The following is a 15,623-nucleotide window of genomic DNA, read 5'->3' as shown; positions in this document are numbered from 1 at the left end:
ATTCTGTATTTTATATATAGAATATATAGAATATTTTATAATTCTATATTTCTTAATTCTGTATTTTATGTGACATTCTAAGCCCTAGCTTAGGCCCCTCCACCCAATATTTTAGTGATCAGATTCATCCCGAGATTCACTTCCTAGATGAGTTACTTCCTTGGCAGACTCTTTCCAAATATAGATCAATATTAAGATTATTATTAAGACAGTCCAAAGGAAGATCTTAGTTTTTGATTTTGACAACACTATTTTAATAAATATTTTTCTTCTTTGGAGTCTGGTGTTGCACTAGGCTGAGGCCACTTTTATCCTACATTTTCAGGCAGAGTTTTCTTCTCTAGAAACAAAATGTGGCATCAGCTGGCAGCAAAATCTGATGCCGCTCGAATGCTTGACAAGGACATACAGCTCAGGGAGAGTAGGTGTTGGATAGAACTGTTGGGATGAAACAGAAGTAGTGATTGCCCAGGCAAAGTATCTTGGAATATCTGGGATTTGAGAAGAAATTTTTTCTTTAAAAATTAGTGTCCCAGCAGCTGTTGACTGTAATTCTTTGGCTATAATATTATATCTATAAGAATATTTTTAAAAAGAAATGGTAGTTGATGCTATGCTATTTTTTTTTTTTTTTTGGCAGGTAGTCAGGCATCAAGTTTTCCTCAGAGCTGGAAAAATGAAAATAAAATGAATCGTTGTATCTATTTTTGCAGGTGTGATGCTTGGTGGTCAGTAGACACGTAGGAGCTGAGGGAAATACAGGGCAGAGCATTACACACAAACACAGAAGCAGCTCCCAAAGCTCTTCTGAGGACATGATCGCCATCCTAGTTTTCTTCCTATCTGTTTCAATTAAAGAAATATACTGCCAATAAATCCAGATTGCCAGAGATTGGCACTGGCTTCATGGGCGTGTGGCCTGTGTAGACCCAAGGTCCCACCCTTAGAGGACTCCTGTGCTTGATTCAATGCTCTGCTTTCATCATCTTGAAATTCTTAACAATTTTTTTTTTTTTTTTTTTTTTTGCTGAGGAAGATTTGCCCTGAGCTAACATCTGTTGCCAATCTTCCCCTATTTTGTATGTGGGTCACCACCACAATACGGCCGCTGATAAGTGGTATAGATTTGCTGCCGGGAACTGAACCTGAGCTGCTGAAGTGGAGTGCACCAAACTTAACCACTAGGCCACGGGGCCAACCCCTTGAAATTCTTAATCATTTTTGAACAAGGGGCCCTGCATTTTCATTTTGCCCTGGGCCCTGCAAATTATGTAGCAATGTCTGCCTGAGATTTAGATGTGTTTGGCAGTATGGTTTTTGTATCCGGTCAAAATGGAATGAAATCATTCAGATACTAGTTTATTATTCAACATTCACTCATTCAACAAATCTTTTTTAACAGTTCGTATATGGTAAGTACTGTGATAGGTGCCCACGTTGTAGATGATATGATGGCAAACAGGAGGCTGTTGACTCTGTCCTTAAAAACCTTATCCACTGGTTGAAGAACAGAGACAAGAAAAAAGGATATTGTGATAAAGTATAATAAATACCATGAGAGCAAAGTGTAGGATGCTATAAGAACACACAGTAGAGTTATCCAAATGTCAAATCCCTTTATAAAGAATTTCCACATTTTGTGATATTAATGGTCAAATTATGTTCTCTTTTTTTCAAAACTGATGCATACAATGTCTGTTTCAGCACATTAGTGGTACATGTTCTGCTATAACCAGCATTGTTAGGGTTTATGTTATCTTAGCACAAGAGGTTTTCATGAGCTTCTAAGAGGATGAGAAAGGAAGGCAAATCTTTCTCTCCCTGTTAACTTAGTGCTGGCGAGTCTTCCCTTTTAAGTGAAATGCAATGATAAGCAACTTTTAATGAATTATTTTGAAAACATTTCCCCTGGAGTTAAGAGACACATAAGCCCTTATCACATCTCCTGCTAAAGAGGACATGATTAATTCATGTCGTTCTCAGTGGCCCTAATTATTTAGTTAATCCTTTCCCTCTCTCCTCTACCCCAACGCCCACATGAGGAGACCCATGTATGAAGCAGTGGTAACCTGAAGTGAAACAATGCCATAACTGACATTCCAATTGTTCTGTGCAGGTTGGTGGACATGTTTAGTAATAAATGATATGAAAAGGTCTTTTATTGACAAGCTGCCGTGCGCTGTTTGCATTAGCGAATATGAGAAGCTGATGGCTGCTCCTGCATCGTCCCCATGGTATTCAGCTCAGTGAGATAGGAGAAAATGCTTCAGTTTACTTAAAGCATTGATAACACCTCTAAATAATTAACTGAGGACTTCCTGTCTTCAATTACTTAATGCTTTTTTTAACATCTTGAGAGGATTATAAGCAATTTATGGATTTCACATGATGAGTGCATGTGCCACTATTCCCACAAAGCATTTACCGGATCATGTTTCTAAAGCTTTGAGGTAATTAAAAATCAGCATGGAGACAATGGGGCTGAGGCAAGGTGCACACTTTCCCTTCCGTTGTTTCTAAGGACCTAGATTTTCAGGCTCCAAGATGACTAGTGCTATAGCTTCATTAGTGTTCGCCTGTTACTTAGGGAATGCCAAGGTTTAGGAAATGAGAAAATCCAAACATTTATCCCAGGGGGTTCAGGAAGCTCTTTGATCAAATATTTGAATGTGAAATAAATGTGATTATTTTAGTTCATTCTATGAACTTGTAGAGGAGGAAGAACTATTCCTCCGCCCTCTAGGTTTTTCTGGCTGGTCTAAGAATTAAATTGACATGAGACAGAGTAACAGGAGAAAAATCAAACCAAGTTTAATAACATATATACATGTTATTATGTATATTATATTTCTTTATGTATATTACATATATATTATAATTTATATATAATATGTATATTATATTATGTATAATATGTATATTATGTTATGTTATATGTATGTTATATTTCCTAGAGAAACCCAGGAATACCAAGTAACTCAACAAAATGGTGGAAGCCACCACCTTAAATACTATCTTTAGTTAAAGACAAAGGAGGATGCTGGGGGTGGTGGTTTGGGACTTCAAAGCGGAGGAAGGAAAATCACATGGAGACGGAAAAGCAAATGTGTGGTAAACAAATGTTTGCTCGGCCATCTATAGACAATGAACCCAGGAGAGAACTTTGATAAAAAATGGGCCTTGCTAGGTGCCTTCCTACCTTCCTGTCTACCACATCTAGAGTTATCTATGATGATAGCCCCTTCTTGAGACAGGCCTTCTATCTTAAATTCTTTTAGGCAGTTAGAGAGGGAAGGTCAAAGTTTCTTTCTGAGTCTTTTGTTCTTAAAAATAATCAAGCCAAAGAGACACATTTTGGGGTGGTAAATTCTTATCCCCCACAAACTCAAAGAAACAGTCATTCACATCATAAAATACTTCCGTACTAGAATTTGGTCAGTCAGCTAACCATGGAACTGGATTTTCCCTGGCAGATAAACAATGTTACCACTATATAGACCTCAGATTTTAGGTTATCTAATGCCTAGCACATTCCTGTTCCACAGGAACTACGTATAGAAGTCTCTGCACTTGGTAAGGTTTAGCTGAATGAGGGCATATTTCCTCATTCCACAAAGAAATCTCTCTTCAGGGCTCTATGGCCAAACTGAAGTACTCTCTAAATCTATTTAAAACAGTACAGGGATGGACTAAATGAATTCTAAAGACTTCTTTCCATTTTATAATTTTGTAAAAAGTAAAATTATGTTGGAAAAAACTTTAAAATATTGATTCTAATAAAAGAGGAATCACTGGCGTCGAGTCATGTGCATGACATCCTCTCTGATGTGAAAATATCCACTAAAAACGACAACGGAAGGAAGAACCGGTGGAGTGAAGGTGCTTAAAGAAAAATCTTTGCAATTATTTTATAATTAATGAGGCTCTCAATCCTGTTGGTTTGAGCATTACAATTGAATTTGGTCTGTTGGCATATAAATGCTGGTTTCTAAACAGTGCAAACCAGCACAGCTAGAGGCAGTTCAAAGCCCATGCTGATTAAGCAGACAGATCCTCTAAGAAAAAATTCCTTATCCTTGTAACCCATTTATTGTGAAACCTTTACTGGTACAAAGTCTTAATGTGCCTTAACTTGGCCTTCAAAACTCTGTAACTAACATTCATTGTCCATTCCAAGTCATTCTTTTAATTTTCCCTGCTGCGCCCTGTCTAGAGGTCTGTTGCAGCACCAATTACACTGTGTTTGTAGTTATTCCTTAACTTGCCAGTGTTCCCTATTACTAGGAGCTTCTTAAGAGCAGCAGTCTTATTTTAGAGCACTTAGTATACGATCTATAATACAGCAAGCCCGCAACACCTTTTTTTTTTGGAATGGAACAGTATTCTGATTTCCTTATAGATGGAGGCAGTGAATGCCTTGGGTACTCTCAGTCAGTCAGTTTCATCTTCATCTTTCAAATCCCTCACTTATATTATAGGGATGTGATTGAGAATCAAGGAGTCAAAATGCAAATGGTTCTTTAAAATTAGGAAGCACCATAGAAATGTAAAATTTTTTTATGTAAAACATTATTTCAATTACACGTGATGATTTTCATTTTCAGTGAAATAAGATACAAAGAATAAATTTGATCATCTGAATTGATGAGGGCTTTCCTCATCCTCATTATCATCGATTTAGCTCAGGATCTTCAGACAAGGAACGCAATGTGCTAGTCCGCAAATATTTATTAAGCACCTCCTGCAGGCTTATGGCACTTTTGGAAAACAGAGGATATCTGTTAAAGAATGCTTGCTCGTGTGTCAGGGAATTGTGGAGTGAAGAGCAAATCACGATGAATTTATTTTTCCACCTGTGTAGCCTGTGCCTCCCCTAAGGAAAAATCAGGCACACTCTTCCAGTTCTTTCTGCATTTCTATGTAGGTTTCATTAACTGTGGTATCAATGCCCCCTGCAAAGTGTCAAGGATTGTTCTAGGTGCTAGAGGTACAATATCGAACTAGGTAGAGAAGGTCTCTGCAACCCTGGAGCTTACATTCCAGCAGGAGGGAGACGTAGAAAGGCAAATACAATACAAACATGAGAATATCAGGTAGCGAGAGGTCTATGATGAAAATAGAACAAGGTGACATGGTGGTGTGTTTGAGAAGGTACTCTAGACTGCATAAGTCAGAAAATGCTCCTCTTCTCTTCAGAAGTGACATTCGAGCTAAAACATGTTAATTATTATTATAATCACTGCTAGTAATTATCTAACATTATACTATTATGCTGTACTATTATTATATTATTAAAGCTAGTTATAATAATGTTATAATAATAAAAATAATACAATTACTACTAATTAATGTTAATAATAGTAACAACAAATTGTCACAGTCAACTGTCAACTATTATGTGTATTAATTACACACATAGTAGATAAATGTTAGCCTCTGGCTGATTTCCCCCTGCCTTCCAGTACATTCTTGGCTATCCTCCTCCCATTATCTATGAGCATATCCTTGGGGAATGAAAATGCATCTTACTGTTTGTCTGAAAAAAAAAAGTTAATACTGATGCAAAAACCCTACACATAATGAATATCAAAGCCAAATATAAATTATTTCTGAAGTTATCTGCTGTTGTGGCTTATTGCTGCCAGTGTGGGCTCTTCTATTAGCATGGATAAGTGGGATCTGACCATATGTCAGGAGAACACGTCCTTTCGAAGTGACCTCGTATATCAAACACACACCCCTGGGAGGCTTTGCCCCCCCTAACCACAATGACAGACTCTTCCAGTAGGTTTTCCTCATTTTTTTTTTTTTTACCTGTGACCGTATGCTGTCTCCTGTCAGTGGTGTCGGAGTAGATGAGACCTTTCCCAACCTGCCTAAGCTGGTACTCTTTAATGACGCCATTTGGTTTCTCAGGGATGCTCCAGCTCAAATGCAGAGCTTCTGCACTGGGGGCTGTGATTCTTGGAGGTAGGATGCTCTGTGGAACTCCCTGGGTAGTGGCTGCAACTACCTGAAAACAGGAATTAAACAGCAATTTATTGTAATAGTACACTAGGTATTCTGATCAATGAGAATGTCACTTTTGTTTTAAAACGTTGTCGTCTGGCCCGGCATATCATTAGCAGGGGCTTGGAGAAACAGTCCCCTTTTTTTATTCTTTCCCTCCCATCCTATTTAAACAATGAAATCTGACCTTGAATACATTACAGAAGTCTCAGACTACCATTTATCACAACAGGTTCAACAACAATTTTGACGGCAGAGTACAGCCCTCAGTTTAAACAAGTTAAATATGGCTGCCAGACTGTCTTCCTGGAGAACACTTGATAACTCTCTTCCATATGGCCCATCAGTGTCTTTGCATTTTAACAGCCTGATTTTGTACATTTTAAGCACCAGTAAATATGGAGCAAACCCACATCTGAACTTGCTTGCATATAATATGCTTTGAACAATATAAATGGGCAGACTTTTCTGTACTCTTCCTATGATACCCAGGATGACTTTATAGTGTCTGCACCAGTGTTCGAGGAAAAGAACCAAGTGAGAAGAAAAAGAGGATAAATCAACCAGTTATTTATCCAACATTGTCAAAATATAATTCTGGACGAAAATGGGCTGCATTTATTTTTTCATAGAGTTGACTCTGATTTCACTGTGAAACCAATCGTTTTGGCATCTGGTGGGATGAGCTGTGTCTATGCAAAAAGCACAGAATTGTTCTAGGACAGTTTGGACCGTAACTTTTGATTGGCCTAATCAGCTGCCATCTGTCTAAATGGTGGCGCGCTCAGCGCTATTTCTGCGGGTCTGTTGAATAAAACGCTGCACACAGTCACTGTGGCTGATTGGTATGAGTGAATGTTTTACTTGGATGGTTCTTGCACAGCGTGTGGAGATGCTGTTCTTCTAAAGTTGTAACCACACGAAAAGAATCAGAGCTGTCGTGTGTGAGTTTGTTTCTCTTGGGTTTCTTCTGACCAGGTTGGCTTCTATGAAATGGCTCTTTCTTTATTTTCCTCCTAAGTTGTTTGATTGTTTCTTCCCAGTCTCCTTTGTGGGCTTTTCTTTCTTCCTTTGGTAGCATTCCCAAAGCTCATCATTGATGGTCTTCTGCTTTTGTCTCTATATTCTCCTTTGATGCCCATATTCAAATTCCTTGCTTCAACATCCCTCATAGATCTTTCTAGAAAACTTGAGTCACTTCTTAATCCAGCTTCTGACTAGACACTTTCACTTAAAGGGAAATAGTATTTTCAAATAGTATTTTGCCAAATAGTATTTTCTTCCACCACTCTGCTATCTGCTCCTTCTCTTAAATATATTTTTAAACACTTAAATTTTTTTTTCCTGAGGAAGATTCATCCTGAGCTAACACCTGTTGCCAATTCTCCTCTATTTTGCATGTGGGTTGCCACAACAGCATGGCTGCTGACGAGTGGTGAAGGTCTGCGTCCTGGAACAGAACCCAGACCACAGAAGTGGAACATGCTGAACTTAACCACTAGGCCATGGGGACAGCCCCAAAAACTTTTAAAATTTTAATCTTATTCTTTACTTTTAACTTCTTCCTCTTTTGTTTTTTTCTTTGCTTGCACAATGGCACCATGATCCACAAATTGCTCCAGACATATATCTTGAAAATACCCATGACTCTTTCCTTTTTTTCCTCCACCTACCTTTGACTACCAAGTCCTGTAGGCCCCCGATTCATCCCCAATATCTGCTGTATCTTTTTGATATTCTCCATTCCTATCCCTGTTGCTTAGGTGCTGGTCTTCATTATTTCTTGCCAAGGCTGTTGCAGAAATCTTGGAACCATTGTATTTCCCATGTCAGGTTCTTTTGCCCTTTCCTCTGTTTTTCAAGAGCAGGCAATTTTTGCTGAAATGATATTTAAATAGAAACCCTTATAAACTGAGGAATGGTTTGGGAATGATTATGGATTTATAGAAGCTCATCTAAAAATAGTTGGTGGAGAAAAAGTGTGATAAAGGGGGCCGGCCCCATGGTGTAGTGGTTAAGTGCGCATGCTCTGCTGCTGGTGGCCCAAGTTCAGATCCTGGGCACACACCAATGTATCGCTTGTCGGGCCATGCTGTGGCAGCGTCCCATATAAGGTGGAGGAGGATAAGCACAGGTGTTAGCCCAGAGCCAGTCTTTCTCAGCAAAAAAAAGGAAGACTGGCATGGATGTTAGCTCAGGGCTGATCTTCCCCACCAAAAAAAAAAAAAAAAAGAAAGTGTGATAAAGAAAATAATATTAGTCCAAGTTTTCTTTTTTTTAATAATGAAACATTGATATTTGGATAAATCTCCTTTTCTTTGATTTCTCCTTTCAGTCTTGAATATTAGTAGTCAGTTGAGATGCCACGTGAACACCCTACTTAATGCCATTTTGAGGGGACATTGTTTTCTGTCATTGGAAAAATCACTCACAACCTGGACACTCATATAGTCTTCACAATGGGTACTTCTGTCCAGAGTTTAGGCAAACTCCCCTTACCTTGCTGCTGGTGGTACAGCCAGCAACCGTGCAAGCTTTCAGCTGGTATGAATATTCCTGATATGGCTGAATTCCCTTTGTATCAGAGAAGCTCAGCGATGTTCCCCGAAAGCATTCAATTCCATTTCGGAGAAGAATGTAGTAAATAATAGGACCTAAAAGAGGCAGAGAAATGCCTGTATTTGAGTGTCATATCATTTTAACTCTTTGCAACCAACTTACATGTCTTAGTGTTCTGAAGAAATGGGATACAATAGCATTATTTAATTTTAATTTGCTATTATACTGCTATGCTCAAGCAGTTCTTCATTATACCCATGCTTATGGAGGAGATGGATTCTTGACATAGAGAATCAGAGTCATTTGTTTATTTCCCCTCACTACCAAACAAATTTATTTATTTATTTATTTTTGCTGAGAAAGATTCACCCTGAGCTAATATCCGCTGCCTATCTTCCTCTTTTTTCGCTTGAGGAAGATTGGCCTTGAGCTAACATCTGTGCCAATCTTCTTCTATTTTTAGTATGTGGGATGCCACGATAACATGGCTTGATGAGTGGTGTAGGTCTGTGCCCAGGACCCGAACCTGCAAACTTGGGCTGCTGAAGCAGAGCACACCGAACTTAACCACTATGCCACAAAGCCAGCCCCGCAAATTTATTTTCAATATTCAAACTATTTTGCTTTCCCTTAACATGTTTTGCTTGTTTGAAAGCAGTTCAGATCTATGCTGAGATTCAAGAAATAATTTTTTTGGCTAAAAATGTATGAGGGCTATTTTACAAAATAAATGATTAGTTGACATTAACCTAAAGTTCCTTTTATCAACAAATACTTTTTAGTGGTTAGACGCATGCCAATTAAATGTAGATTACACTCATTTCAATTTCCTTATGGATTTACAGGATTACATTATTTTTATTTTAAAAGTAGCTGAATACCATTTTGTTGTATAGGTTTCTTCCAGTTTAAGACTATTACATCTTCAAGGTTATCCATTTTGGTCCACCTAGGGGGACTCACTCCTTGAGGCACATCTTCTTTTGTTCTGGCTCTAACAGCTTTGCTGAATCCTCGCCCATAGCTATTCCACACAGAAATCCTGTACTCATACATCACGTAGGGCTCCAGGTTCGTATCTGGAAAGATAGAAATCAGACAGTGAGGTTTTGTTTTAATTTTTCTTTTTTACCATCGTATTGAAAGTGAATGCCAAAACCCTTAAACTTTTAAAAATAAACGCTGAATGCTCTCATCCCATTGTGTGTAAATAAAACTTTAATATTTTTATGTTCTAAATCATAAAGAACATTTGAAGAGTTTATTAGGTGCAGAAACATGGAATTGTGTAGAATAGAACTCACCTTTTCTGAACAGAGAGATATGGATACATTAAAGAGACGATGAAAAATAAAAGCACCAGACTAATGAATATTAGGTGTTAATGCTCCACAAGTTCATATTCTCTTTGCTTCCGTATGAGGTAGATTTGCCAACATTCTTTTATAGTTTTTTAATAAATTTTACCAATTATTACATTGTTAATATTATTTTATTAAATTATTATATGAATTATAATATAGTTATGAGATATAGGACTTGAAAGTTAGTTTATCATGGTTAGTGAAGAAAAATGAATGCATGTTCCTCTACCTACTTCCTCCCTCTTCCACCAAACCAGAACTGTGATCAAAACCCAAAACAATCAATCTAATTAAAACAACAAAACCAACCCGTTGAGCTTTTGGGTCGGCAAAAATTTTATTAGATAATCATCCACGTGATTCATCAGTGTCCCAAAAGTCTTAGTTCAGTTTTAAGCTTTAATAACTTCAGAAGTACAAATGCTACAAATTTACAAAAAAGATTACTTGAAAGTTTAATTATTTAAATCTATTTTCCACTTATTTAATCTTGTGAATGTTGAATACATATGTGTGTATGTGTGCATGTCTGTGTTTTTGTGTGGCTGTGTCTGGATGACTCTTTCTCAGATGGAGGATTGAAGAGGAAGTCTTCCCCCTTGGGTGCCTGGCCACCTGCTCTGTCTCCATTGGACTCAGGCTTGATTCTCAGTCCATCCAGTTGGGTTATTTGACCACATTCTCCTTACAGTAAAGCCTGCTCTGCCTACTTTACAGAATTAGTATGAAAATAAAATGCAATAAGTTATGTGGCAGAACTTCATAAAATATAAATTGCTATGCAAATATAAGAGTTTTTTTTTTTTTTTCTGAGGAAGATTTGCCCTGAGCTAACATCTATGCCCATCTTCCTCTGTTTTGTATGTGAGCCACCACCACAGCATGGCTGCCGACGATTGGTGTAGGTCCATGCCCAGGAATTGAACCTGGGCCACCGAAGCAGAGCGTGAGGAACTTAACCACTAGGCCCCAGGGCTGACCCCTAAGAGAGTATCTTCTGTCTCTGTTTTCTCTGGTAAGAGGTTATCCGTCACTTGCTACCTGTGATGACCACCAGTGGCTCCCTAGATTTCCCTTCTGTCCTGGTCAGAGACCTCTTGGTTAGAAACTACATTTCCCAGTTTTGTTTGCAGCTTGGTGTGGTCACATGACTCAGATCTCTACAATGGAAGGAGCGTGGAAGTGATGTGGGCAATGCATGCATCACTTTCTAGAGGAAATCACTTGTCTTTCATTGCCATCCTTAGTCTCTTCTGATGGGCTGGAAGTAGGATGTTGTGGTGACTCAGGCTGCACCACGTGGATAAGGGCAGCACTGGAAGCATGATGAGCCACAAAATGGAAGGAATCTGGATCCCTGAATGACCCTGTGGGGCTGGGCTGCCCACAGATGGTCACTATATTTTTGAATCTCTAAACTACTCATTACTAATAAGTGTTCGTGCGTACCTTTCAAGCCCACGTTGCCATTTCTAATTTCACTAGTAGCAGCTCTCCATGCTGCACTCCCCATTCTTTCCTCCACTGCTTTGCATTTGTCTCCTTCTTACTCTCTTGTCTTTCCTCCTTGTGTCCTTATTTTCCTGTGAGGCCTGGTCTTTCAGAAATGCTCCCAGCCCATAAAAGTATACTTTTGCTTTTCACATAAGTAAGCATTTGTTGAAATTTTGCTTTTCCATAATAATTTCACTTCTCAGAGCTCTTTTCTTTCTTGGCCAGAATTTCCAACTCCTCTTTTTTTTTTTTTTTTTCTGGTGAGGAAGATCTGCTCTGAGCTAACATCTGTTGCCAATCTTCCTCTTTTTGCTTGAGGAAGATTGTCCTTGAGCTAACATCTGTGCCAATCTTCCTCTATTTTGTATGTGGGATGGTGCCACACCATAACTTGATGAGTGGTGTGTGGTCCACACCCAGGATCCGCACTCGCGAACCCCAGCTCACTGAAGCGGAGTGCACGAACTTAACCACTACACCACTGGGCCGGCCCCCAACTGCTCTTTTTTTTAATATGTATTTATTTTATTTAAAATGTAAATTTTTTATGTAAAATTTAAAATTACATTTAATATGTAAAATTTTATTTAAAATAAAATTTATTTTATTTAAAATAAAAATTTTTATTTAATTAAAAATTTAAAATTTCCGGTTTTACTGAGATAAAATTGACATATAACATTGTATTAGTTTAAAATGTACATCAATGATTTTTTTTTTCAATTTTTTGTTTATTGCAGTAACATTGGTTTATAACATTGTATAAATTTCAGGTGTACATCATCATACTTCTATTTCTGCATAGATTACATCATGTTCGCCACCCAAGTACTAATTACAACCCATCACCACACACATGCACCGAATTATCCCTTTCTCCCTCCTCCCTCCCCCCTTCCCCTCTGGTAACCACCAATCCAATCTCTGTCTCTATGTGTTTGTTTGTTGTTGTTATTATCTACTGCTTAATGAGGGAAATCATACTGTATTTGACCTTTTCCCTCTGACTTATTTCACTTTGTGTAATACTTTCTATGTCCATCCATGTTGTCACAAATGGCTGGATTTCACCATTTCTTATGGCTGAGTAGTATTCCATTGTGTATATATACCATATCTTCCTTATCCATTCGTCCCTTGATGAGCACTTAGGTTACTTCCAAGTCTTGGCTACTGTCAATAACGCTGCAATGAACACAGGGGTGCATGTATCTTTACGCATTGGTGTTTTCAAGTTCTTTGGATAACTACCTAGCAGTGGAATAGCTGGATCATATGGTAGTTCTATCCTTGATTTTTTGAGGAATCTCCATACTGTTTTCCATAGTGGCTGCACCAGTTTGCACTCCCACCAGCAGTGTATGAGGGTTCCCTTCTCTCCACATCCTCCCCAACACACGTATATCAATGATTTGATATATGTATATTGTGAAATGATCACCAGAATAAGTTAACATCCCTCACCTCATATAGTTACAATTTTTTTCTTATGATGACAACATTTAAGATCTACTCTTTTAACAACCTTTGGATACACAATACAGTATTATTAACTATAATCACCAATGTGCTGTATATTACATCCACAAAATCTATTTATCTTATAACGGGAAGTTTGTAGCTTTTGACCACATTCAAACATTTCTGTCACCCCCTACCCTCCACTTCTGGCAATAACTACATTTCTTTGTTTTTTAAAACTCTGTACCTGAGTATGATTCTGTTAAGTTATATGGGGCTAATCTTCCAATAACAGAGGGTTTTGGTTTTTTTGGGGGGTATATGTGTTCAATATTTACTTGTTAATTGCTTAATTGTCCCATACATATTTGTCTTCAATCATTTCTTTAGCAAACACAGTAATCCTGCAAAAATGCGTATATGATTTTGTCATTCCATTGCTTAAAAAGCTTTAATATTTACTCATTGCTACATAAGACAAATTGTTTAGTGTGGTATAAAAGGCCTTCATAATCTGACCTCTGCTCTGGGGCCTTATCTCCAGGACTTTCTCTCTCCTGTATGTGCTACATCCACATTGAGGGGCTTGTTGTTTTTCGAACCTACTAGGCTTTCTCTTGCTTCGTGTGTTTTGCACATGCTGCTCTCTCTGCCTCGTCTACCTTCTCTTAACCTGATAGGCTCCTACTTGTCCTTCACTTCTCTGCTCAGGCAGAATACCCTTCTTGAAGTGTCTCCTAACCTCTCCAATGTGGGCTAGGTATCCTCGCAATACTTTTCAAAAGCATCCTCTGCTTACTTTTATCATGGTACTTACGTGCACACCATTTCTCCCATTATGGTCTAATTATGTATTTATTTTCCTGTCTCTTTATATAGTTTTTAAATTCCTGATGGAAATTCGTTTGCCTGTATAGCTGTTGGTCCTAGTATAGTGACTGGTTATTAGTGAGGATTTAATAACTATTTTTTGATAAATGAATGACTGTATGAATGAATGAATTTTGGTCAGCGTTGGTGTTGTCAGCTTCTAACGGTAAGTTTCTAAGAAAGGCTGACTTCTTAGTCTAAATTGATCTCAATGGAATTTGTTTTAGCATCACTTGAATGCTTAATTTTTTTAATGTAAAAGAAAATTTTGTTATTTTTCATATGCAATTTATAGTATTTTTTGGTAGGCAAAGAAATATGAAATATGGATATTAAAATCCCTCATAATATTATATCATGAGGTAGAAACATTTATTCTCTTCTAGAAAGGGCTATTGCAAATACGTCTTAAAAGCTCTTCAAAATCTTGACCTTGATTAGAAAGAGCAGATAAAAGTAGGGAACTCTCTTAGATGGAAACTCAATAATTTTTATTTTATTTAAATTTTTTTTCAGCATTGGAAGGGAATTTATTTTTTATTGTGGTAACATTGGTTTATAACATTATATAAATTTTAGGTGTACATCATTATATTGTGACGTTTGTATAGATTACATTATGTTCACCACCAAAAGTCTAGTTTCATTATGTTCACCACCAAAAGTCTAGTTTCCATGCGTCACTGCACAAATATCCCCTTTCCTCCTTTTGCCTTCCTCCCACTGCCTTCCTCTTTGGTAACCACCAATCTGCTCTCTGTATCTATGTGTTTGTTTGTTATTATTTTTTAATTTTTCACATATGAGTGAAATCTTATAGTATTTGTCTTTCTTCGTCTCACTTATTTTATTTAGCATGATACCCTCAAGGTCTATCATCTATGTTGTTGCATATGGCAAGATTTCATCCTTTTTAATAGCTGAGCAGTATTCCATTGTATATATATACCATATCTTCTTTATCCATTCATTTGTTGATGGGCACTTAAGTTGTGAAACCCAATAATTTTTAAATGAGAGTCCAAATCTATAACTGGGAGTGGGAGGAGATTGGAGGGTTAGACAACTGTCCTCTATCCTGAGGCCTTTCCTAATTAAATGCTTTCCAGTAAATATTTTTTTGCTTGCTTACAGTGTGCTAAAGCCAAAAATGAGGTAAAGGTAAACAAGGATGTCCTATTCATATGGATATTTCAATTTCGTAGGAGAGATGGGACAAATGCCTATGACACATGGTAGAGGTGGTGAAGGTCATGACGATGTACACAGAGGACAGAGGGGGCTGGACTTGGGGATCCTGCACCGAGGATATGACTCTTGACCCAGGCCATGAGTACAATGATGAAGAAGGACATTTCAGGTGGAAGGAACAGCAGGAGGGAGGTTTGTAGCTCTCTGAAAGAAGCTCCTCTACCACGTGGAGTCTTCTAAAGCTGCCACTCTTGACGACGACACGATTTGAGTTTGACTTCTTACCACAGGATGTTAATTTTACAGATCTGATCCTCAATTTCCTTATCTGTGAAATGATCATACTTACATGATTGCTTTCTGGGTAAATTAACGTAAGGTTTTAAAGCACCTAGCACAGCCCTGGAACTAAATAATGTTCAATAAACTTTATCTCTATTCCTTTGTTTCCTCCTTAATCTACCTTTTCTCATCTAGTATCCTGCCCTACTTTTTGCATTCCCGAGGTTTGCCATTATCACCCATCATTGGTTGAATAAGGCAGAATAATGAGTCATGATGGAATAGAGCAGTTTTTTGTTTATTTAACCTTAGCTTGCTTGAATTATGTCACTTGAATGTGTTCTATTTGACCCTAGATGATACCTATGTACATATACACACACAGTTACACAC

The 15,623-nt window shown here is 37.8% G+C and overlaps 1 protein-coding gene across 1 annotated transcript in view; it reads right to left on the bottom strand.

The window, feature by feature from the left end:
* Positions 1-15,623, bottom strand: part of USH2A (usherin) — a 747,185-nt gene that overhangs the window by 136,365 nt on the left and 595,197 nt on the right. Inside the window, exons 52-54 of the mRNA XM_058533703.1 lie at positions 9,450-9,647; positions 8,509-8,663; positions 5,815-6,013 (exon numbers count right to left, since the gene is read on the bottom strand). Coding sequence (XP_058389686.1) covers positions 5,815-6,013; positions 8,509-8,663; positions 9,450-9,647 — 552 coding nt within the window. The remainder of the gene's footprint in view (positions 1-5,814; positions 6,014-8,508; positions 8,664-9,449; positions 9,648-15,623) is intronic.

The sequence above is a fragment of the Diceros bicornis genome, chromosome 38 (assembly GCF_020826845.1).
Source record: "Diceros bicornis minor isolate mBicDic1 chromosome 38, mDicBic1.mat.cur, whole genome shotgun sequence".
NCBI lineage: Eukaryota > Metazoa > Chordata > Mammalia > Perissodactyla > Rhinocerotidae > Diceros > Diceros bicornis.
The sequence above is the reverse complement of the archived record's forward strand: the minus strand, read 5'-3'. Positions and strand labels throughout refer to the sequence as shown.